The sequence below is a fragment of the Trachemys scripta genome, chromosome 7, assembly GCF_013100865.1.
Source record: "Trachemys scripta elegans isolate TJP31775 chromosome 7, CAS_Tse_1.0, whole genome shotgun sequence".
In the NCBI taxonomy this organism is placed as follows: Eukaryota; Metazoa; Chordata; order Testudines; family Emydidae; genus Trachemys; species Trachemys scripta.
In genome coordinates, this window is record NC_048304.1 from 24877053 (window position 1) to 24900813 (window position 23761).

Consider the following 23761-nt stretch of genomic DNA (forward strand, 5'->3'; position numbering starts at 1 on the left):
TGGGGTGGAGTGGTTGGGTGCCCAGAGGCCCCCCCACCATGTTCTTGGGTGTCTGGGTGAGGAGGCTATGGAACTTGGGGAGGAGTGCGGTTGGTTACACACTCTGTGCTCCTGCTGCCTTTCCTGCACCTCAAACATACGCTGGAGCATATCAGTTTGATCTTCCAGTAGCCTAAGCATTGCTTCCTGCCTCCTCTCATCACGCTGACGCCACCTATCATCTTGATCCCACCACCTCTCCTCTTGATCCTGCCACCTGTCCTCTCGCGCGTCCCTCCTGTCCTCGCGTTCATTTTGTGCTTTCCTACACTCTGACATTGTCTGCCTCCACACATTCTGCTGGGCTCTTTCAATGAGGACTGCATGAGCTCAGAGAACATTTCATCGCGAGTGCGTTTTTCTCGCCTTCTAATCTTTGCTAGCCTCTGGGACGGAGATGATACGGGGAACGTTGAAATATTTGCAGTTGCGGGAGGAAAAAAAAGGGAGAGTAGTCTTTAAAAAGACACATTTTAGAGAACAATGGGTAGACTCTTTCACATTGAACCAAGCTGTTAACATTACATAGCACGTGTGCTTTCTTTACAAGGTCGCATTTTGCCTCTTATATTGAGGGCCTGCCGGTTTGGTGTGTGAGATCACACATGCAGGGCTGGCAGGCAATAGAATTCGGTTTGCAGGCAGCCACGGTAAGCCACAGTCTTTTGACTTCTTTAACCTTCATAACATGTGGGAATGGTTTCAAACAGCAGCGCCCTCATTTCACATACCAAGAACCCGTTGGGTTGGCCATTTAAAAGGAGGGGTTGCGGTTAACATGCAAGCACAAACCCAACTAAACCCCCCACACACACCCGTTTCTCTGGGATGATCACTTCACCCCTCCCCCCCACCGCGTGACTAACAGGCTTTGGGAGTACATCCAGGAGAGCTTCATTGAGATGTCCCTGGAGGATTTCCGCTCCATCCCCATACACGTTAACGGACTTTTCCAGTAGCTGTACTGGCCGCGAATGCATCCCAAGTCTTCAGGGCAAATTAATCATTAAGCATGCTTGCTTTTAAACCATTTATTATATTTACAAAGGTACACTCACCAGAGGTCCCTTCTCTGCCTTCTAGGTCTGGGAGTCCGCCATTGATGGAGTCCACGCACAGGGCTGGTGTAGTTGTAGGGGCACCCCTAGAATGGCATGCAGTTCATCATAGAAGCGGCACGTCTGGGGCTCTGACCCGGAGCGGCTGTTTGCCTCTCTGGCTCTTTGTTAGGCTTGCCTGAGCTCCTTAAATTTCACACGGCACTGCTGCAGGTCCCTGTTATAGCCTCTGTCCTTCATGCCTTGGAGATTTTTTCAAATGTTTTGGCATTTCGTCTTTTGGAATGGAGTTCTGATAGCACGGATTCCTCTCTGAAATCTCTCCATACAGTGATCAGATCCAGTACCTCCCGTTCGGTCCATGCTGGAGCTCTTTTGCAATTCTGGGACTCCATGGTGACCTGAACTGATGAGATCTGCATGGTCACCTCTGAGCTCGCCATGCTGGTCAAACAGGAAATGAAATTCAAAAGTTCGCAGGGCTTTTCCTGTCTACCTGGCCAGTGCATCTGAGTTGAGAGTGCTGTCTAGAGCAGTCACAATGGAGCATTCTGGGATAGCTCCCGGTGGCCAATACCGTCAAATTGCGTCCACACTACCCCGAATTCGACCCAGCAAGCTCGATTTCAGCGCTAATCCCCTTGTTGGAGGAGTACAGAAATCAATTTTAAGAGTTCTTTAAGTCGACAAAAATGGCTTCGTCGTGTGGACGGGTGCAGGGTTAAATCGATCTAACGCTGCTAAATTTGACCTAAACTCGTAATGTAGACCAGGGCTTAGTGTACATCCTCTCGTCCTATAAAGGTACTCTCTAGAGTACCTAGCATTATGGTGCCACTAAAGAGAAGAGACAAAATGACTGAAGTGAAGGGCCATTTATACCAGTTATTAATTAGGTTTTTTTGTTCTTCTTTTAGTAGTGTTCTTATGGGTGCGCCACTTCAGGTGCGCATGTGCCTGTGCACCTAAAGTGCTGCACCCTTAGGTGGACACATCTTGAAGCAATCCAGTTACTGCACCTGGTGAGTAACCTCTCCTCTTTTTTTGCTTTCTGGTAGGTGGTGCCATAACACTAGCTATTCTACATGTTTGCTCTGTAAGAGGGAGGAAAGAACTCTTGACAAACCAATGTACTGGAACATATTTCCTACTCTGAAGAGAACAGTTGACTGTCTTTGCATTGTTTAAAACAAAGTACTGGGGCATGGGGAAATCAAGGTGGGAGGATTGTTTCTGATTTGTAACAATTCTTCGTATTTCTTTCAGTACCTAAGTCCTCTGTGGCGTTTGCTATTTCTGGAAATCTACAATTAACCTGAAGATTTAAAAAACTGCCTCCTATATAGAACTTTTTTTTCCTCGCTGCTTGTGATCCAATTTATACAGATATAAAATGTCTAATTCTAAATATGTGAATGATGAAGACTTTGATGATGACATCCTCACCCAGAATGTTATTCAACAAAGCTTGCAGCATATCCATAAAAGTGAGACACTTACAGATTCTGCAGAGAGTGATAGGTAATACTTTGCTGTGGAGTATGTTCTGGCAGTTTAACTGGGAGCTATGTTACAAGCTATTACTATGTAATAGTCTATTTATGTTAGTATTTTTATACGTAATCCTGCAAGATAATGCTTGCCATTGTAGACTGCTTGCTTAATGTTACTGAGGTTCATGTATAAGCTGCCTCTCCTTTTATATGTACACATAATAGAGGTGAGCTGTTTGAAATTTTCCCAAGTGAAATTTGAGAGCACTTGAAACTTACTTGTTTGGCGGTTTCAGTGCACATTTATACCACATTCAGCAAAAGGGTGACTAAAGTTCACAAATCTTATATTTTTGTGCATGTACAAACCTAGGACTTCCAAATAACTCTTGGGAGGGAAAGAGGTGTGAATCCATGTTAACTGAAATTGAAGAGTGTATTTATATTGTACTCTTTGAAAATTATTATATATGAGCTAAGAGTTATGGTTTATACTGGTACAGGCTCTAACAAAGAAAAAGCCCCATGTTCTATGCAGCTATAACATGCAGTACAAACTATTTTTCTATATTAAAACTTGAGTTCTAATTATATGCTTATCCTTCATCATTGGGATTTTTGTTACAAGGATTAGGAACTGTGATCAAGAGACTGTGAAATTCAGCTTCCTTTTCAAAGTGAATGTGTTTCATTGAGTCACAATAGGTAACTAGTGCAAATTGGGAAACAGCAAATAATAGAAAATAAGTAAGTAAAATAAATAAGTAAATTTTGTGAGTATCTACTATTTACAAAACAAATCAAAATGATTCTGCTCTGTTATTAAGCAGCAGATAGTTACAGCATTTACTTATTTATTTTTACTTTAATAGCATGCATATTTTCCCTTTAACTGATATAAATTATAATTATTTTGTTCTGTTTGTGCAGATTCCAGTTTGTTATGAGCACAGAACATGGAAAGATAATCACAGCAATACGGGCAGTTAAGTACAAACACACAAATCATCACTCTCTTCTAATTTAATTGGTGTAGGAAGTTTTGTTAAGGACTGAGTAGGTTGCATTCTTCCCTCACTTTCTAAGAACTGAACACCCAGAATGATGTTTTGGGCACTATGCTACTGGAGATTCCATCTTTCAGATGAGATGCAAAATTGAAGACCAGACCACTTATGATCAGTTAAACATTCCGTGGCATTTTTAGCAAGAGTAGAGGTAGTAAAAGTAGCTTTTGTGTGTTACTCAAATTCTAGCTTAATTTTATTCTGCAGAGCTGAAAATTCATATATAGATTCAGTTGGACAAGTATTAACTTCATGTTGCAAACTCTTGTGTAGAGTTCCTTTGAGCTGTTCAGTAGCTGTCATGTTCTATTTCAGAGGCAGCTGAATTTCAAATGTTTATACTAATTATTTATTATTTGTATTTTTATACTATTTATTTACTATTTGTATTATTGTAGCATAGGAAGCCTAATTAAGCATTGATTATATGCATATAATTCTGATATATGCAGCTTCTGAAATGCTTTTGGAGGATTCCTCGAGAGAAAATGAGCCCAATAAATCACTATCATTAGTGATATCATTATCACTACATTCATTTAAATCAACCTTAGATAGAAAATTGTTTTGAGAAGCGAAGTTGCCAGTTCTGGCTGTAGTAACAGGGTTGGTGTTACTCAAAATCTTCCTTGATGTAAGTGGAGTCAAGATTTCAATTGTGTTGACATTTCTCTTTTCTGCTAAGTAGTATGATATCATTCTGATTCTGCAGGCCAAGAAGCAGACTTGCTGAAGTTGATGAGGCACAGTTCAGCTTTTAAGGAAGCTGATCAGCGAGGCTGGCTTCCTTTGCATGAAGCTGCAGCACAATTAAACAAGAACATCCTAGAAATAACTCTGAAGGGTAAAGAGCATTCTGTGCTCCTCATTTGTAAGTTTTACTAAGTCCGTTTTGATGATTAGTTCCATTCCCAATGTGTGCTGTTTTCCTGGATATCTTTCAGCTTCAGACCCCATTGTGTGGGAGCAGACCAGTCTGAAAGGCGAAACTCCTCTCTTTGTAGCAGTAGACAAATGCCTCTTAGACAATGTCCACTTTCTCCTGCTCAGTGGCTGCAATCCTAATGTTAAGAATGAAGAAGGAGATTCTTCTTTAGTTATAGGTAAATCAAATACTTTTTATGGTGGGGGGAAATTCTATTCATGTCTTTCATTGCATGAAAAATTTGTTTTGTATCTTGAAATCTTTTGTTGTTGACTGTAAAGTCTGTAAAACTTTCAGTTTCCAGAATTTTATATATTTCCATTGGCCATGAGAAAGACAGAGGAACACTTTGTCATTCACTTTTCTTTCCAGTTGGTATCAATGCTTTAACTAAAGCCCAATCCATTCTAAGGACTAACACCCACAAAAGACCAGAAATCCAGTTGAGGACCTGCCTATACTATTAAACAAGTTTCCTCAGACAGGTATGATTGTAGTATAGATGAGCCATAACTAAATGACATATTAGGGATGGTGAATCAGTTCAGATAAAATAAGAATCTGCACAATCTTTCCCTCAAAACTTGAACCATGCCTTTTTTCCCCCAAGTTCAAAGAAAGTTTAGTTAACTTTTTTTCAGAATCCCTCATTTGTGCTTGCTTTTGCACTTCTGGGGGCTGGCCAGGATTGGAAAATGAAGCATCAATGTATTGTGAGAGAATCTATTTTTGAAAGATTTTTACCCCTTTGGAGGTCTGAAAGTATCTCATAACTCTGGAGATTAACCACCTCACTTCTTCTAACGATGAACAATAGATACTTCCTCTCTTCCGGCATCAGGGCTATTTGGTGATGTCAGGTGATTTTCTGCAAACCTGGGACTTGTTGGCTACTAGAGCTCAGTTATTTCAGTCTCCAGTTGGTGGAGAGTCAATATCTTTGCCAGCTAAGTAAAAAGTTTAAAAAATGGAGTAGGCTACAAAGTCCTATGGGAATTTCTAGGTTCACACCAGCATATGGGATGTTGTGGGACTCTTGCTCCAATGTGCAATGAGCTGTCCCTTGCAGAATCACAACAAAGCTAAGTTCTGCAGGCTCTCCAATGCCGGGCATTGCCCGGGCTGCCAAGCTCTCACATGCAAAGCAGACCCTGCAACTGCTTCTTACCTCCCATAAAGAGTGAGAGGTAAAATTTTAAAAAGGGAAAACAAAAAGTTGAGAATTTCTTTCTCAAAGACTCCCTCAAAAGCAAGGAGGTCTAGATGACCCTCCTCTTCCCAAGGCACTCTACATGGCAAAGGTTCAGCGGTCTAGGTGGAACAAGACAGGTCTTCCCCTCAAAAAAAAGATTCATGTTGCCTTCTTCTGACTCAATCCTAGCTACCATGAACAAGCAAGGACCCTGCTGCAGGGGTGCTGTAACAGTTTGTATAGTGGTGATCCGAGAGCCATTGAACCAAACTGTAAACCCTGTATATGATGGAAACTACTTCAAGCCAGGGGGTGCTGCCGAACCCCAGAACCCCTACTGCCAGCACCTATGCCCTGCTGTCTGAACCTTAGAAGGGTGCTATTAATTTCTTAAGTGTGCTCAGAAATTCACGTTGTTGGAGTGGTTGTTTTCCTGCACAAGGGCCAAGGAACGAGAAAAGTGAAGAAAAAAACAAACATCCAAATCCAAGTGGATAAGCCATATAGACAGGGAAACTTGCTTTCAAAGCCAACTGCACTAGAAAGTCAGTTGCATCCTTGGCTGAGAAGGTGTACACCTCTCTAATGCAGCCACCTGGGTTACATGTTCTCCGCTGTTTAACCTGTAGTATTTGAAGAATGTAACATCAGATACTGCATCATTTGGTAAAAGTGCTGCAGGCAACTGTGGGACACTAATCTCTCTCTTCTGTATGACAGTGCTCTGCTTTTTAATGGTATAGAAGATCACAGAGATAGAGGGAAATATTCCCCATCTATTCATTCTCTTTCTTAGATATCTCTGGGTATAAATAGAACAGCTGAAAGCAGAGTAGAGGCTCTCCTGGGCAGTTGCACAACAGAAACAATAGTGTATAGAATATTGTTAAATAATATTTTAAATAGCTGATGTTTCACCTATTATCTTACAGCAATTAAACATGATTTATATGAAATTGCCTCCCTGCTGATAAGTTTTGGAGCAAATGTAAACTTGCAGTGTGTGAATAAGAGGACAGCTTTACATGAAGCAGCCAGACTAGGCAGGAAAGATATTGTGAACCTTCTGCTTTGCTCTGGAGCAGATCCTGATCCCCGCAGTGCATATGGGCTCACTCCCCTAGCGCTGGCTGCACAGATTGGGCATACGGAAATTATGGAAATTTTACTGCGAAAAGGTGAGAATTTATATCAAAATTTTTAACAGTTTGTTATGTTGGTTTAATAACTGGTGGTTGTCAGAAAGATCCTACGAAGTTCTTATTCTTTAGACTAGACAAGGGGTTGAAATTGCATAGCCATGTGTGTTGGCAGAAAATTCATGATTTCAAAATGTGAGTAAATTAATCCCCCCCTCCCATTGAGGGCATGAATAATTGTCCTGTGTGGTGGCAAAGTAGAATTGCTAGCTCCCCTGTTAGTACAATATTACCGTACCAAAATAAGGTTTTGAGTGGAAATGGAAGCCTTGTGACATTCTTACTACTAACATAGTGGACGGGTATTAATATATACAACCTAGTATATAAATTGATGGTTTTATGTAGAGTGTTTTACAGTGAATTACACCAGTCACTTTGTATATTCAAGGGTATGCACGTTAGCTCATAGGAATGACTTTTTCTGCACAGTATCCCGTTTTTGTTTGCTCACTACAGTACATCTTTAATCACCTGAAGAACTTCACTCTTACAAAGTACAGGACAAACACAGCAGTTAAGAATTGTTGGTATCATTACATAAACTACTAAATTTCGATATTTTTCTAAGACATCCATACTACATTATCTTTTCAAATCATTATTATATCTACCCAGATTCCTTAAGTCTTTCAAAAGTTTTGTGGTTAGAATACTATTAAACTAATCATCATATGACATGCCTTTTACACATAGCACAGATAACATTTGTTACTAAAGGAATACCTCCAACTAAAGGAGCTTTGTGACCAAGCAACATAAATGCATAAACACAACACAATGTAATTTTTTAAATATATTCCTTCCCAAAGAGAACTGTAGGCTAAATCTACCTGGCCTTTGTTTACAGTTACAGAGAGCATGTTCATTATGAGTTTTCAGTCTTCAGCTAACACTTCATCCTGTACTGTGGCCTAGACACTATTAAAATGAAGATGGGGGAAGAGAAGATAATAGCATTTCCTTTTCCTCTTGATTGCCATTAACTTTGCCATGAAAAAAATGTAAATGTCATGTTAATGGCCACTTCACTTTGAACGGTCCCTGGCAATATTTATACTAAACAATCTGTTCCATCTTGTATTTAGCTGTAGCACTCTGACTACATTTCCCAGACCTGAAGAAGAGTTCTGTGTAAGCTCAAAAGCTTCTCTCTCTCACCAACAGAAATTGGTCCAATAAAAGATATTATCTCACCCACCTTGTCACTTTAAACATCAAGATTTTGTTGTTAAGACAGTAATTTTTGTTTCTCCTTCATAATGTTGTTTCTGCAGATCTACACTGTAAAAGCCTGTCTTTGGCCTTGTCTACCTGAGAACATGTTGTAGTATTTAAACTGAACCACTACGACAGAGGTTTAACCATTACTAACTGACATATGACTTGTGTTTGTATATACCAGGGATCGACAACCTTTGGCCCGCGGCCCATCAGGAAAATCCGCTGGCGGGCCGGGCCGGTTTGTTTACCTGCAGCGTCCGCAGATTCGGCCGATCGCAGCTCCCACTGGCCGCAGTTCTCCATTCCCTGGTCTACACCGACCACAAAGTTGTGGTCAGCATTGTGTCAGTTAATGAAAGCATTTCCAATCATGCTTAAATAAAATAGTATTTACTCATGTAGACAAGCCATCTCTGGAAGAGAGTGAGACACTTTGGAGTGGAGGATTTTATCCCCCTTCGTTCTGTAATAAAGGGGGATGCATGCGGTCCCCCACACTCAAATTGCCTTGAAATGGATTCCATCAGCATGTGACAGGGCATATACTATCAGTGTGTATCTGCAGAGGCATGGGAGTTGTGGGGGGAAGAGGCCAGCAGAAGCTCTCTGTGAATGAGGGGGAGCAAGGGGAGCTACTGAGACTCAGTGAGGAGGGTGGAGGGCTGAGGGATCAGGTCCAAACTCTGAAGGGCATCTTTGCACTTCCTGATGCCCTGTGCACTGAACACCCTCTCTGTCCCGGCCTATGTGCTGGTGCCCTGTCTCCCAGCCCATCCTGGCACATGTGGCCCTGTCCCTTCCCTGGGCTATATGCCTCTGCTGGGACCTACGGTGGCTGGAAGGGGAGGAGAGAAGAGCTGTTCCTACCGGCTCCCCAGCAGCAGGTTTGATCTCCTGCACTGCAACAGTCACTCCAGCTCTTCCTCTGGATCTTGCCACTGCCCCTGATCCCCATGCGAGCCAGGTCCACTCTCACTTTTACAAGATACAGTGGGGGAGGGGGAGGGGGAGGGGAAGCATACATAAGTCCCTTTCCCAATATTTTCATTGCAGTGGCAATCCCCCCTCCCTCAAGTTCCTCAGCCCCTGCCAGAGGCAATATATTCAAAAAATAATATTTGGTAAGTGAGCCTTTTTTAGTTTATACTCTCCATGTCTTTCTGTTGTAATGAAATGCATCTCACTCCTTTTCAGGTCTCTGTTCCGGTGCTTTGTACATTTTTAATTTACCCTTACATATGTTTGTTCTCTGCTGAATTAATTGTGCTGTATTTAGTCCAAAAACCAACTACTCATGTAAGAGAATAACACGCAATGCAATCTTCTAATTATGGTGTTTCATTATTATGAAGATTTATATTACAATAATGCCCAAAGAGATTGGGGCCTTACTGCACTAGGCAATGTACAAACACACAGGAAGTCAAGGATGCTACCTCAAAGGATTTACAGTGAGCGAAAACACTGGCTATTGCTCTAACATTTATGTTTCATGAAGAGTAGAAATCACAGTTCTGTAGCAATTGGGGAGTTAAAGATACTAATTGTTACTGCATCTGAAGAAGTGAGGTTCTTACCCACGAAAGCTTATGCTCCCAATACTTCTGTTAGTCTCAAAGGTGCCACAGGACCCTCTGTTGCTTTTTACAGATTCAGACTAACACGGCTATCCCTCTGATAATTGTTACTGGATATTTACAGCAGCTGCTATGAAAACCCTTGTTCCTTCTTCCCCTAGGTGCTGATGTCCTTTCACAGGCAGCTGATTGTGCTTCCATATTATTTGAAGCTGTTGGAGGAGGAAATCCAGATTCACTCTCTCTTTTACTAGAATATGGAGCTGATGCCAATGTGCCAAAACACTCAGGTCACTTGCCTATCCACAGAGCTGCATACAGAGGACACTTTCTGTGAGTTGAAATGAAATAAATATTTGAAAAATAAGAATGAGTAATGATGAATAGGTTCTGCAAAATATGTACATTTAAAGTTTATACAAAAAAAAAAAGGCAGTTAAATACACTGCTTTTGTGTGTGTGGGGGGGTGTCTTCCTTTGCCTTATAAGCATGAGTCTTCAGTGCCTGAATGTGTCAGGCCAGTCCAGATAGGCTCAGCACTCGCTTTGTTTTGGGGGAACATTTAATCCCTTACATCTCCTCCTGCTTCCTTCATAAAAATTATTATTGTTCTTTGAGAGCTGGTCCCTATGCATAGTCACTGTGGGTGCACATGTGCTCTATGCACCATGACTGGAAATTCTTCAATCTCAATGTCCATTTGGTCCGCACCTGTGCCACCTTGTGCGGTGAACTGAGGGCATAAGGGGTGACACAGAAACAACCACCACTCCAGTTCCTTTTCTACTGCTCACACTCTGGAGCGGAGACCTCTTATGTCCACAGCCTTCTAGCTTCATCAATCCATTCTCTGTAAATATTGTAAATAGTTGTATTAGGTTTTACTGGTTAGTTAGTAGATTCTTAAGTTGTAGTTAGTTAGTGGAGTCAGGTTCCCACCCCCACCATTTTTATTCCCCCAGTGTTCGGGGCACTTATGCCCAAGGTCCAAGGCTTCAAGCCTTGCCTTCTCTGGCCTCCTGTCTTCCCAGTTAGCAATCTGCAGGAGAGTTACCTCTACACTGCCTAGGGGAATCTTACTTCCTGTCGAAGTGTGAGATCTGCTACTCTGTCCCTGCTCATACTAGTGCTCCACCACCATTGTCCCATCTCCAGACCCAGCCATCTATCAAGAAGTCATTTTGAAAGGATGATTGAGAGATGTCAGCCAGTCTTTGCAAAACCACTCTCTACCCCCTTTTGGTAACTGTCTAGCCCATTTCCTTTTGATGTGGAAGCATCTAATTTCAGAGAAATTAGTTTTAGACATCTCAATAGGCTATACCATTGAGTTCCTGGCTACCTCTTCTCCAAGACCTCCCTTCCTGTCCCTCTTCAGGGACCTCTCTCTTAAGAGCTTCTCCAGGAGGAAGTGGACTACCTAATCCACCTAGGTACCTCCTCAACACCAGGGTAAGGGCATTTACTCCAGGTATTTCCTAACCCCAAGAAAGAAGGCGGGTTGCAGACCCAATCTGGATATCAGGCAATTGAATGTCTTCATCTGTCACTCAAGATTCAGGGTGATTACCCTGGCTTCTATCATCCCCTCCCTGAATGAAGGCTACTGGTTTGTGGTTCTTGATTTAAAGGGGTTTTATTTCCAGATAGATATCTACGTGGTGCACCGGAGATCCCTGTGTCCCATGGTAGGCTCGAAGTACATCCAGTGCAATGTGTTCCCCTTTGGATTTTCAGCAGCGCAAAGGATTTTTTACAAAGGTCATGACAGTAGGGGTAGCGTACCAAGGCTGGCAACACCACCATATATTCACCTGTCTAAACGATGGGCTCCTCAAGGAATGGCCATATAAGGAGGTGCAAGTAGAAATTCTGCCCTGCTCAACGTATGCCACTCCTGAGAACTTCAAGTAAAAGCACAAAAGTCCGCTTAAACAGTTATTGGAGCAGTGCTAGACTTCCATGCAGCCAGAGCCTACTTACCATAGGCCAGATTCCTCATGATTAGAGACCTCAGTATCCAACTTTGCCTCAGTCATCAGATGACGGTCCAATCCTATTTGGTCCTCCTAGGACAATGACGGCATCCATCTATGTGACTCCCTTTGCCGGTTTCCACCTATGCAGTCTCCAGACTTGGCTACAAGGGTCTATCTTCCAAACAAGGACTCCTTTGACAAAAGAATCAGATTTCCTCTCACTGTCTGAGCATCTCTCACCTACTAGGAAAAGAGTGACCATGTTTGTGTGGTGGTTCCTTTACTCCCACCCATAAAGGTAATCATGATTAAGGCTATGATTTGGTCACGGAGGTCGCAGAAGTCACAGTATCCGTGACTTCTGTGACCTCCAGGATCTCAGCCCTGGCGGCTGGGAGCTGCAGGGTACCCCCACCTCCTGGGGTGGCCGGGAGCTGCAGGGGACCCCTGCCGCCTGGAGTGGTGGGGGTCCCCCGCAGCTCCGCAATCCCTGTGGGCAGTGGGGGATCCCTGGCAGCTCCTCAGCTACTGCTGCCAGCAAGGGAATCCCCTGGAGATCCCCAGTCCCCACTGGCGGGTGGGTCCCCCACAGCTCCCCCACTTGGGGGGAATCCCCCAGACCTTCCCAGTCCCCGGGTGGCCGCCACAGGTTGGGGTTCCTCCCAGCTCCCAGCCATGGGGCAGCTCAACCTTCCTTCCTCCCCGTTTTGTCATGGACATTTTTAGTAAATGTCACGGACAGGTCATGGGTAATTAACAAAAGTTTACAGAAGCCATGACCTGTCCATGAGTTTTACTAAAAATGTCCATGACAAAATCATAGCTTTAATCATGATAGATGCATCCCTTTTAGGCTGGGGAGCAAACTTGAATGAATGTATAGCTCAGGGCTCTAGACTCCACGAGAGGCCACACGACATTACCCTTCTCAAGCTTTGAGCATTCCACAGAGTGTGCAAGCACTTCCTGCACTTCATCCATTCTACTCATATCCAGCTCAGGTCAGGCAACACGACCACGGTTTAATATATAAACAAACCGAGGGAGCAAGGTCCATATCACTCTGCAGCTCTGGAACTGGTTTACCTAGCATCAAACCTCCCTTTCTGCCCTGCACCTGGCAGGGATTATGAATTTAGGGATTAGCAGACAGCCTAAGCAGGAATTGTCACAAAGATGTGAGTGGGAGCTCTAATGTGGGTGATCCAATGGATTTTTAACCATTAGGGATTCCCATCTTGTGACCTCTGTGCAGCTCAGGAAACCAAAGTCCCCAGCTTATTGCTCTCAGGATGCTCACGGGTGCTGCTCCAGAAGGGATGCCTTCCTAGTGTAATGATCAGACCTGTCAATGTTGATATTCAAGCCTCAGCTGAGGATGCTTCCTTCAGTCCAGCAATCCTGTGATCTGTGGCAAGAGTTCTTCCTTGCACCCACCTCCTCAACAGTTATTGTTTGGGAGTCTCCTAGAGTGAATACCCATAGGGACCAGCACTCATAGAAGAAAGGAGGGGTACTTACCTTGTAGTAACTGGAGTTCGAGATGTGTGCTCCCTATGGATATTCACGACTCACACTCTTTCCCCCCTGCTTTGGATAACTCGTGGTAGAGTAGGAACTGGAGAGGTGGTTGGACCCTACTACCTCTTACACTCTCGGCTTGCAGCATGAGCAGGTGCAGGCATGGACCAGTGGACACTGCTATTGAAGGACTTCTGGTCCTGGGTGCATGGAATGCATGTACACCTACAGCAAATACCCACATCTCAAATAACTCCAGTTACTATAAGGTACCTATCTTTCCTTTATTGTGCTCTAACTGGATGGTCAGGTGACTTAGGCCAGAGCTGTTCCATATCCTCTCCTGATGTACCTGCAGAGAGCAGGACCAGATACAAAAACAATTGCACTTGGTGCTTTAAAGACATTAAACTGTCAGACATGCCTGTGGAATAAGGATCACCTTCATTTTACAGATTGGGAAACAGAGGCACTGGAAGTGTTGGGTTGCTTTCAGTCATACAACTATTCAGTGCCCATGTCAGGAATAGAACTTGGTGCCTTAGGTCCCAGACCACAGCTTTTAGCTACTAGTAACACTGCATTGTGGTCAACAAAATAGGGGCGCTCCCACTTTCTGTAGGTTACAGAAGAGTGAGTGCTCTCTACAGACTTCTCCAAACTGATGGGATGGGGAAGTTCTTCTCTAAGGAGTCATGATGTTATTCCATTAGCTAAAAAATGGGAAATGGAATGTTCCTGAAAGACAAAAGGGAAAGACATAATATTTGATGCTTAGTCCAGTAGTTTAGAAATCTGTAGGATTGATAGCTGGTTATCATGTAATTGTCAGAGGTTAAGGCCAGTGCAGATGTGTAGTATACCAGGCTACTCATTTGGTAGTAAATGAACAACACTGTAAGCAAAGCAGAACACAATTCTGTAACCCAGCTAAGATGCATGTAACAAAGACGGCAGCACAGAGACGTTCAAAGGTTGGTACTAGAGAATATATAGCTATATATTCCTTCTTTTTTCTTTCTCCAGCGCTTTAAAGCAGCTAGCTTCAGTTACTGATTATGCTGCCATTAAGGAGAGTGGGATAAGTCCAGTTCACTCAGCAGCAGCAGGAGCACATCCTCAGTGCCTTGCGTTTCTCCTCAAATCTGGGTTCGATGCCAATTTCATGTTGCATGAGAGGGTTCGCAAAGGCTACGATGATCAGAGGAAATCAGCTTTATATTTTGCTGTCTCAAATGGGGATATTTGCTCAACTCGGCTGCTTCTGGATGCTGGAGCCCTGCCAAATCAAGACCCCATTAAGTGCCTCCAGCTAGCCTTGAGAATGGGCAACTACGAGCTAATCAATCTACTGCTTCAGCATGGGGCCAATGTAAATTACTTCTGCAGAGTGAATACGACGCATTTCCCCTCAGCTCTGCAGTATTCTCTAAAAGATGAAATCGTGTTAAGAATGTTGCTGAATTATGGGTATGATGTGTACCGCTGCTTTGATTGTCAGCATGGAGACAACATTCGTTCCCCATATGCCTTTGAAGGATGGACTCCTTCTGTTATCAAAGATAACATGGTAAGTACTTCCCTAGGAATTTTATGTCACTGTTTTGCAGCCACTATTTTTCTAGAAATTAAATAAATGTACTTGTTGTTGATGTATTATAATGAAATATAGTTTGCTAATATAGCATGTTTGAGATTAAAGTACTATACAGAATTTATGTATAAAGGAAGTAGTAGACAGAGTTCTGAAGACAAGTTGTGGTGGTAAATTTGAATGTGAAACCTTGTTTATGATAACAAATTATAACAATAAAATAGTTTCAAGGATCAAATTCCAGACAATGTGAATTATGTGAACTGTATAAGTGAATGCCAGTCTGGCTACCATAAAAACAGCTTTTATCCAGGAACTGACAGTATAGAGCAGCCAAGAATATAGTTTACACCTGATGATCCAATATGCAGATTAAAAACAAATGTATGCAGAAAAGTCTATTTTAAACATGAATTGCAAAGAAAATATATGCTTCTTTGAGTGATGGTCTCTGTGTATATTCCACTGGGGCTGTGCACACGCTCCAGGTGCCTGAGACCAGAAGATTCTTGCTAGCAGTGTTGTCTGTGCCTGCACCCTTCTTCTTCTCATGCTCCAAACGAAAGGCATAAGGGGGTGGTGCGGATGGACTGCCTTTCCAGTTGATTCGTGCAGCCCATGGCCTGAGGCAGAACTCCTTTGCTAGCTATATAGCATTAGTCAGCACTCTTCTGCTTCTATTTGTAATGATCTGCAAATAGGTATTAGATACATAGTTTTTATACTTAGTGTAGTTTTAGGGCTTGTCTACACGAGGACACTTCAAAAGTTAATCTGAATGAATTAAAGGTATGAATTAAAAGTGGGTTAATTAAACTGCACTAAACCCGTGTGGAGATTCTCACTCAGAATTAAAGGGGCCTTATTTCATTTTAGCTTTGGATTTTTTGACAATGAACATTTAGTTTGTGGCAAACTGAGGTGTGAATCTACCCCATACTAGCCTGATGCAGACTAACTGTCCGTGTAGACTCTGCTGATGCTCATTAACAGTTTGCTAGCTTGCTTTAATCTAGTCCATTTCAAAGAGGCCTAGATTAAAGTGAACTGGCGGACTGTTAATGCATATCAGCAAGGTCCACATGAACAGTTAGGCCTTGTCTACACTGCCACTTTACAGGGGTGTGAAAAAACACACCCCTGAACGATGCAAGTTTCAGTGCTGTAAAGTGACAGAGTAGAAAGTGCACCAGCGCTGGGAGTCGCATTCCCAGCGCTGGGAGCTACTCCCCTTGGGCGGGTGGTTTTATTGCAGCACTGGGAGAGCAACCACACAGCCACATTAAAGCAGTGCTGCGGCAGCGCTTTCACGTGGGTAGTGAAGACAGACTCTTAGTCTGCAGCAAACTAGTGCAGGGCAGATTCAAACCCCAGTTTGTCATGAACAAATTGTTCATGTAAACAAGTCCCAAATTCACTTTGGAAGTGAATTAAGCTAAAATGAATTAAGGCCACTTGAATTCTCAATGGGAGTGTCTATATAGGGGTTTAATGCAATTTAGTCCACTTGTAATTCACCCCTTTAGTTAATTCAGGTGATCTTTCCTGAGTGTCTCTGTGTAGACAAGCCCTTACCGGTTCAGGGCTTAGGGGGTCCTCTCCCTATTCAAACCACTCCTTCCTCCATAGTATGCCCAGGACTCCAAGATTCAAAAACTGTGCATCTTGCCCTCAGGCCTTTCCAGTCTGTGATGACTATCTCAAGTGTCTCTAGTGCTTCAGGGAAGCCCACATCCCTTTGAAGTACAGCGTTTGCTGATCCTTTCATAGCCAAACCTGTCAAGCTCGTGAGTATAGACTTTGAAGATTCCTAATGGATCATGCTATGAGGCCCCAGTCTGATCCTGGCCTATCAGACCCCCCCTGTAGTTTGGGCAGAGGAACCAAGAAGTGCCTTCCAAGTATGGTGGTCTCCAGCTTCAGGACTGATAGGAGTAAATTAAAGGACTCTTCCAAAGAGGGAAGTAAATACTTGCTGAGAAATGTGAAGGGCTCTTCTCTGACACCCTCCAAGTTGGGGGAGATTCTGTGCCTCAGTATGGAAATCTAAGGAGCTCACAAGAAGCACAGTACCATTCCCCTGGCTCTGAAGGGCAAAAACACCCCAAAACAGATGCTAACTGTAGGAGCAGGACCATCCCTGGTACTGACTAGGGAAAAACAACAGTGGACGCCTCGTACACTGACGCTACTGATGCACCATGAAAAGGAATTGCAGTCTTTGGTTCTGGCAATGAGACTGATACCACTGGTGCCATGGAAAGAAAGAAGCCCCGTCCACGCTCCTGCGTCAGAGGATAGATAGCAGTGTGCTCAGGGGCAGTGTATCTACATGGTGGACCCAGAATCCCTGATTCTGTTGGAACCGATCCTGACAAGGGAAATCCCTACACCATTGGTCCAGGGCATGCATGAAACAGAGAGCCACTCACCAGTACGATCTGCAAACTGGGACATAATAAGGCCCATAGAACCAGTTCCTCTCCAGCACAGGGGGGAAGAGTTTTATTCAAAATCATTCCCAAGAAGAGAGGAGGCTTGAGACCCATTCTGGATATCAAACAGTTGAACATTTTCATCTGTCGCATGAGGTTCAGGATATTTAAGCTGCCTCCATAGTTCCCTCACTGAACAAGGGCAATTGGCTTGATTTAATTCACACATCTTGATTCAAAAGATGCTTATTTCTACATAGACATCGCCCTGTGCACAGGAGATCCTGAGATTCACCATGGGCCCGGACCACTACCAATATAGAGTGTTGCTCCCCTTTGGCCTCACAACAGTGCCAAGGGTATTCGCAAAGAGGCTATTGGTAGTGGCAGCCCGCCTCTGCCACCAGAGCTCAGTGTTCCTCTACCTCAATGATTGGTTACTCTCATCAAGTGGTACAGATGGCAACCACATCTCTCTTCAGTCTCCTATGCTAATTGGGGCTTCAAGTAAAAATAGAAACATCCATTTTAATTCCCACCTCACAGACTATAGACTTCATTGGGGCGACCCTGGACTTTATCAGTGCTAAAGCATACCTACCTCATGGTTACAGTCAGTTCATGAGGCCTGCCACTATTTCCTACCCTTCATTCAGACCTTGCATATCCAAGTCACACCTGACAACAGAGTACTACATCAACAAGGGGAGAGCAAGGTCCACTGCTCTTTGCATAGAAATAGTCAATCTGTAGAACAGGTGTATCTGCCACCAGCTCACCCTCTCAGCAGTGCACCTCCCAGGGGTATACAGCATGGTAGCAGAGAGTCTCAGCAGGCACTTCTCTAGGCATCATGATTGGGAGCTACATGAGTTGGTAATACAGAACATATTTCAGCAGTGGGGTTCCTTATCTTGGAACCTCTTTGCATCTGAGAAAAACAGGAAATGTCTGACCTACTGCTCCAGAGGGGACGCATTTCTAGTTCAATGTTTGGGCCCACTGACATACACCTTCCCACCCATTCCCTTCTTACCTTGAGTTCTGAGGAATATCAAGTAAGAAGGAGCATTGGTGGTATTGCTTTCTCCCAAATGGCCAAGACAATTCTGGCTTGCCAGCATTCTCCAGATGCCAGCATGCCCATCTGTATCCAAGTCTTCCTGGACCTGTTGACCCAGGACAGAGACAAGCTCAAACATCCCAAGCCAGCATCCATCCACCTAACAGCCTGGTATTTGAATGGATGACAAACCTAGAAAAGTTTCAGAGTAGCACGTTTGGAGGCAGTACAATCCATCCTTAGGATTCCACAGGGAAGTGGGAAATATTTTCCATCTGGTGCTAATTCCGCCTAATAACCCCAGAGAATTATCAGGATGATAATCCCCGCCATTTTGGACTACCTTCTCTCCTTAAAAACTTCAGGATTATATCTTCACTCCCTGCAGGTGCACTTAGCAGATGTCAGCACACCTTTCACCCATCCTGTTACAGTAGGCGTTCTAAAAGATTGTCAGAACCTGTCTTCCAAGAATGAAACTACCTCGATATGGTAGTCCTAAGTGTAGCCCTATCAGCATTAACAAAGGCTCTGTTTGAACACTTACCTTCATGCTCCTTAGTTCACCTATCAATGAAGGTTGCCTTTCTGGTTGCCATCGCCTCATCTAGGAAAGGGGCCCTTATGGTTGATCTGCCTTATGCAATCTGCCATAGGGACAAAGTTTCTCTGAGATTATGCCCAAAATTCACCCCCAAAGTAATCTCAGAATTTAATCTAAAGCAGATTGCTCACTTGCTCGTTTTCGTCCCCTAGCCAAATGCCACCAGTGAGGACGGAAAACTTGATTCTCTGGACGTCCATCAAGCTTTGGCATTCTACTTGCAAAGGACTAAATCCTTTAGGAAATCACCTAGGCCAGTGTTTTTCAAACTTTTTTTGGGGGGACCCAGTTGAAGAAAATCGTTGATGCCCGCGCGACCCAACAGAGCTGGGGATGAGGGGTTTAGGGTGTGGGAGGGGGCTCAGGGCTGGGGCAGGGGATTGGGGCACAGACTTACCTCCGCTGGCTCCTGGTCAGCAGCGCAGCCGCCAGCTGGGGTGCAGAGACAGGTTTCCCACCTGTCCTGGCACTGGGGACTGCGCTGCACCCCAGAAGAAGCCAGCAGCAGGTCCAGCTCCTAGGCAGAGGAGTGCAAGTGGCTCGATGCGGCTCTCGCCTGCAGACATCGCCTCCCCACCTTTGGTTCCTGGCCAATGGGAGTGCAGAGCCGGTGCTCGAGGGTGAGGGGGAGCAGCAAGCGGAGCCCTGTGGCCCCCCTGCCTAGAAGCTGAACCCGCTGCTGCCTGCTTCTGTAGGCACTAGCCTGCCTTAGCTGCGCAGCACTGCTGATGGCACTCTTAATGTCCCGGTCGGTGGTGCTGATCAGAGCTGCTAGGGTTGCTGAGTGGCCTTACGTGCCATGACCCAGTACTGGGTTGCGACCTGAACTTTGAAAAACACTGACTTAGGCTGTGTATATCCTTTATGGAATGTATGAGAGGAGAAGCAATCTCTTCTCAGAGACTTTCCGAATGGATTTTGGCCTGCATACTGCTTTGTTACAAGTTAATTGCAGTTTCTCCCCCACAAGGTGTGATGGCCCAATCGACTAGTGTCCTGTCTGTATTGTTAACTTCACTGTGAGAGGCCCCTCTCCTGCAGTTCTGAGAGACTCTGTTCACGCCTTCAGGAGCTGATTATGCCATGATGCAAACTGTTACAGCTGATGGATCCTTCAACAGGGCAGTCCTCCAATTGGTGGTAAGCAAGGGTCCTTGCATCCTCCTCCTCAATGAATACTGCTTGCGAGTCACCCACAGTGGAATACACATAGGGACCATCACTTGGAGAAAAAAGAAAGGTTATTTACCCACAGTTTTTTGATGTGTAGTCTTTATGTGTATTCCACTACCTAGCCATCTTCCCCTCTGCTGTAGAGCCTTATGTTAGGGCCGTTTGTAGTAAAAAGGCAACTGGAGAGGCAGTCGGTCCGCACCACTCCATATGCTCTCATTTCAGAGCACAAAGAGGAGAGGGATACAGGAATGGATCAACAGACACTTCTGGCAAGAATCTTTTGGTTTCAGGCATATGGAGCGCATGCACACCCAGCATGGAATACAAATAGCGACCATACAGCTAAAAGAATTCTAGTTACGGTACAAGTTTTCTTTTTGCCCTTTACTGCTTATTTATAGTTTGTTTTATATTAGAAGAATTAGGGCTTTCTTTGCTGGAAGACTTTAGCAAAAAACATATTATCACTTGAAATGGAATGCCACAAAGCTGTAGCCTGAGCTGCCCCTCATCCAATAACTCCTTCTCTGTCCAAACATGTTATGATTTAGGATGGAGGAAGACCTGCAGCACAGACAACTGCTTTATGTGACATTACAATTCAGGCCTTGCAACAATCATGCCAAAGAAGGCCTCTAGCAAAGAGAACAAACCATGAACTGTCAGTTTTTGATATTCAGGTTAAAAAAAAACACACACTTGAGGCAATCTTTATGAATTGCAAAGGACTAAAACAGAAATATTTTTTCTTGCTTCACAGCTCATCTTTACATTTTCAGTATAATACAAATGTAACATCTCACACCTACAAGTGCGGGTTCGCAGTTACCACAAGTGCATATGTGGTTCTAAACCCTTTTCCCTATCGTATTATAACAAACACATGCACTGATGTGTACATTTTAAAGCCGCTGGTTGAATGTTCACTTCCATGTAACTTTCACAATGGCTTTAAGCTAGTTGAGACTGAAAGCAACTAGCCATCAGTTTTTCACATTCTGTTTGAAGACGTAGGTGAAGCTTATTCCAACCAGTCCAACCTCTGTGATACAGCACTCACCCACTCCTGGCTTTTCCTTTGGGATGTAATTGTTTATGTCCTGCAAAGGAATTTGAATAGGGGAAACGAGTCTCAGAAATGTTGAATGCTATACTCTTAAATATATTGTTTTTTCCTCTCTTAGTTCTGTGATGTGATAACGCTGGCATGGCTGAAGCACGCAGCTGGGAAAGTAGTGCGAGTGATGCTAGATTATGTTGATCATGTTAGCATCTGCTGTAAGCTGAAAGCGGTTCTCAAGGAACAGACACTATGGCCAGAAATCAATTCCATTTTGAGTAAGTGTCAGATGTTTAGAGTTTTGGATATTTCAAAACTCTAGATGACACCACTTTTTGGCTCGCTTATTTGCTATATCATCTTGGCATCATTGGACCCGATCCTCAAAGGTATTTAGGTGCCTGATTCAATGGGAGTTAGACACCTTCTTACCTTGGAGAATCTGAGCCAGCATTGCCTTGTCCTGCCCATCCTTGTAACAAAAATCAATTACAATTCAGACTGAAGTAAAATTTCCAAATACGGCAGGCCTTGGAAGTGTTTGCGATAAAAATATTATTAAGTCAAATCTGTACGAATGTGTATCATTTTGGGTGGTTCGGAAGTTCCCAAGTTACAAAGCAGCAGTAGGATATACTTACTGTAACTTAATTAAATGCATGCACATTGAATCCACAGAAATATATACTTATATTTCATTTTGTTTATGTTGCTTAGGACTAAAAGCTTTTTCCTGCACTATTGCTGCTGCAATAAACTCAGGTCTTTATATAAAATATATATATTGGCTGTTTCTTTCCAATTAGATTATTTTACTCTAGTCACATAGAGCTGTTAGCTCGTCATGCCCTGTCATTTTCCCCCCTAGTAACTGCAAGTGCAGTTAAAAAAATAAAGGGGCAAGGATGATGGCTGTGTAATAGGGAAAAGTTAAAACACCCTAACCACTCGTTGTAGTCTTTTTATTATTCTCCCACTTCTGTGCGTTAATGAGGCAACAGCCAACCCCTTTATGCTTTAGGCCTAAATTGCCCTCTGCCAAACTTTTTCTTCAAACTTCAGTTAAGTTGTGTTTTAAGCTTAGATTCACAAAAAGTAGGCTGCCTCAGTTCATTACACTTTCAAATGTTACTATGATGTATTTGGTGATCACTTAGGCCTGGTCTACACTGGGGGTGGGGGGAGGGGGAGATCGACCTAAGATACGCAACTTCAGCTACGAGAGTAGCGTAGCTGAAGTTGACATATCTTAGTTCAACTTACCTCGCGTCCTCACAGTACGGGGTCGATTGCCGCGGCTCCTCCGTCGACTTTGCTTCCACCTCTCGCCGAGCTGGAGTTCAGCAGTCAACGGGAGAGCGATTGGGGATCGATTTATCGTGTCTACACTACACGCGATAAATCGATCCTCAATAGATCGATCGCTATCCAGCGGGTAGTGTAGACGTACCCTTACAAAAGGCCAGATCCTGATACCCTCACACATTTTGGGTAGCTGCTTACTTCTAGGAAGTACCCGTGATTTCAATGAGTGTGTTCAGAATTAACATACTATGCAACAAGTGTTAGGAAATCAAAATCTGGACCAAAGTTTCTCAAATGTTGCTTGGGGCTATTATGCAAAAGTGAAGTTGTTTCTTGTTTGATTGGTAACAGACAAAGTGTCTCTCTCTTTTTTTTTTTTAAGCAAATCCACGTTCATTGAAACATCTTTGTCGTCTGAAGATTCGGAAATCCATGGGTAATTTGCGTCTGCGTTGTCCTGTCTTCATGACCTTCCTTCCACTGCCCAATCGTTTGAAAGAATATATACTGTACAAAGAATATGATCTTTATGGCCAAGGAAACTGGATAGGAACCCACTAACCCAACTGCATAGAATCATAGGCCTATATTTTGGAGAGAGTATGCAAGTGGACAAAGACTGTATTGTATGCAATTCTTTTTCTCTACTGGGATTTCAGCTTCTAAGTCACTTTGGTGAACATTTTTTTTGGATAAAAATAAAAAAAAGTAGAATACAGAAAAAGTATTGGAAACCCAACATGTAGCCCTCATAGCAGAAAAAGCGTCCAGAACTTAACAGAAGCAAATACAGGTAATGGCAATAATATTTTAAAGTTATCTAGCATTAGGTCAGCATTTTCAAACAACATATGGAATGGGAAGTGTCCTTCAAGATATGTGGGTCAGATTGTAACCAGGAGTTCAAATTCTTCTCCAAACTTCTTTGGGCTGCAACTCTTGCTATACTTCTACATCCTGCTTCTGTTGAACCAAAGTACTGTCCTAACAACCTACATTGGGGTATTTCAGTTTCTGACTAGAATCAGGGAGAGGCTTTCCCCCTGCTCCCACCCAAGAAGAGCTGGGAGGAAGATGAAGTTGTTTGACAAGGTTTTGACTTATTACGGTTTGTTATTTCATCCAATTAGCCAGTCCCCAATTTTGAGCAGTGAAATGGGGTTAAAGGCCATAGAATTCTTGTTATAAACAAAGCGCCAGTATGTAGTGAAACATTCATCGTTTGTTTTTTTATTAGACATCTACTTTC

General features: G+C 43.5%; 1 protein-coding gene across 1 annotated transcript; it reads left to right on the plus strand.

Moving 5' to 3' along the window:
* The first annotated feature begins 2490 nt into the window (after nucleotides 1–2490).
* On the plus strand, nucleotides 2491–23536 carry ASB14 (ankyrin repeat and SOCS box containing 14). The gene is made up of 10 exons (XM_034777056.1): nucleotides 2491–2618; nucleotides 3521–3575; nucleotide 4263; nucleotides 4370–4501; nucleotides 4602–4760; nucleotides 6707–6952; nucleotides 9936–10107; nucleotides 14302–14845; nucleotides 21332–21485; nucleotides 22895–23536. Exons 1-10 carry the CDS (start codon nucleotides 2491–2493, stop codon nucleotides 23071–23073), a joined length of 1770 nt encoding a protein of 589 aa, XP_034632947.1. The 3' UTR covers nucleotides 23074–23536.
* Nucleotides 23537–23761: the final 225 nt, after the last annotated feature.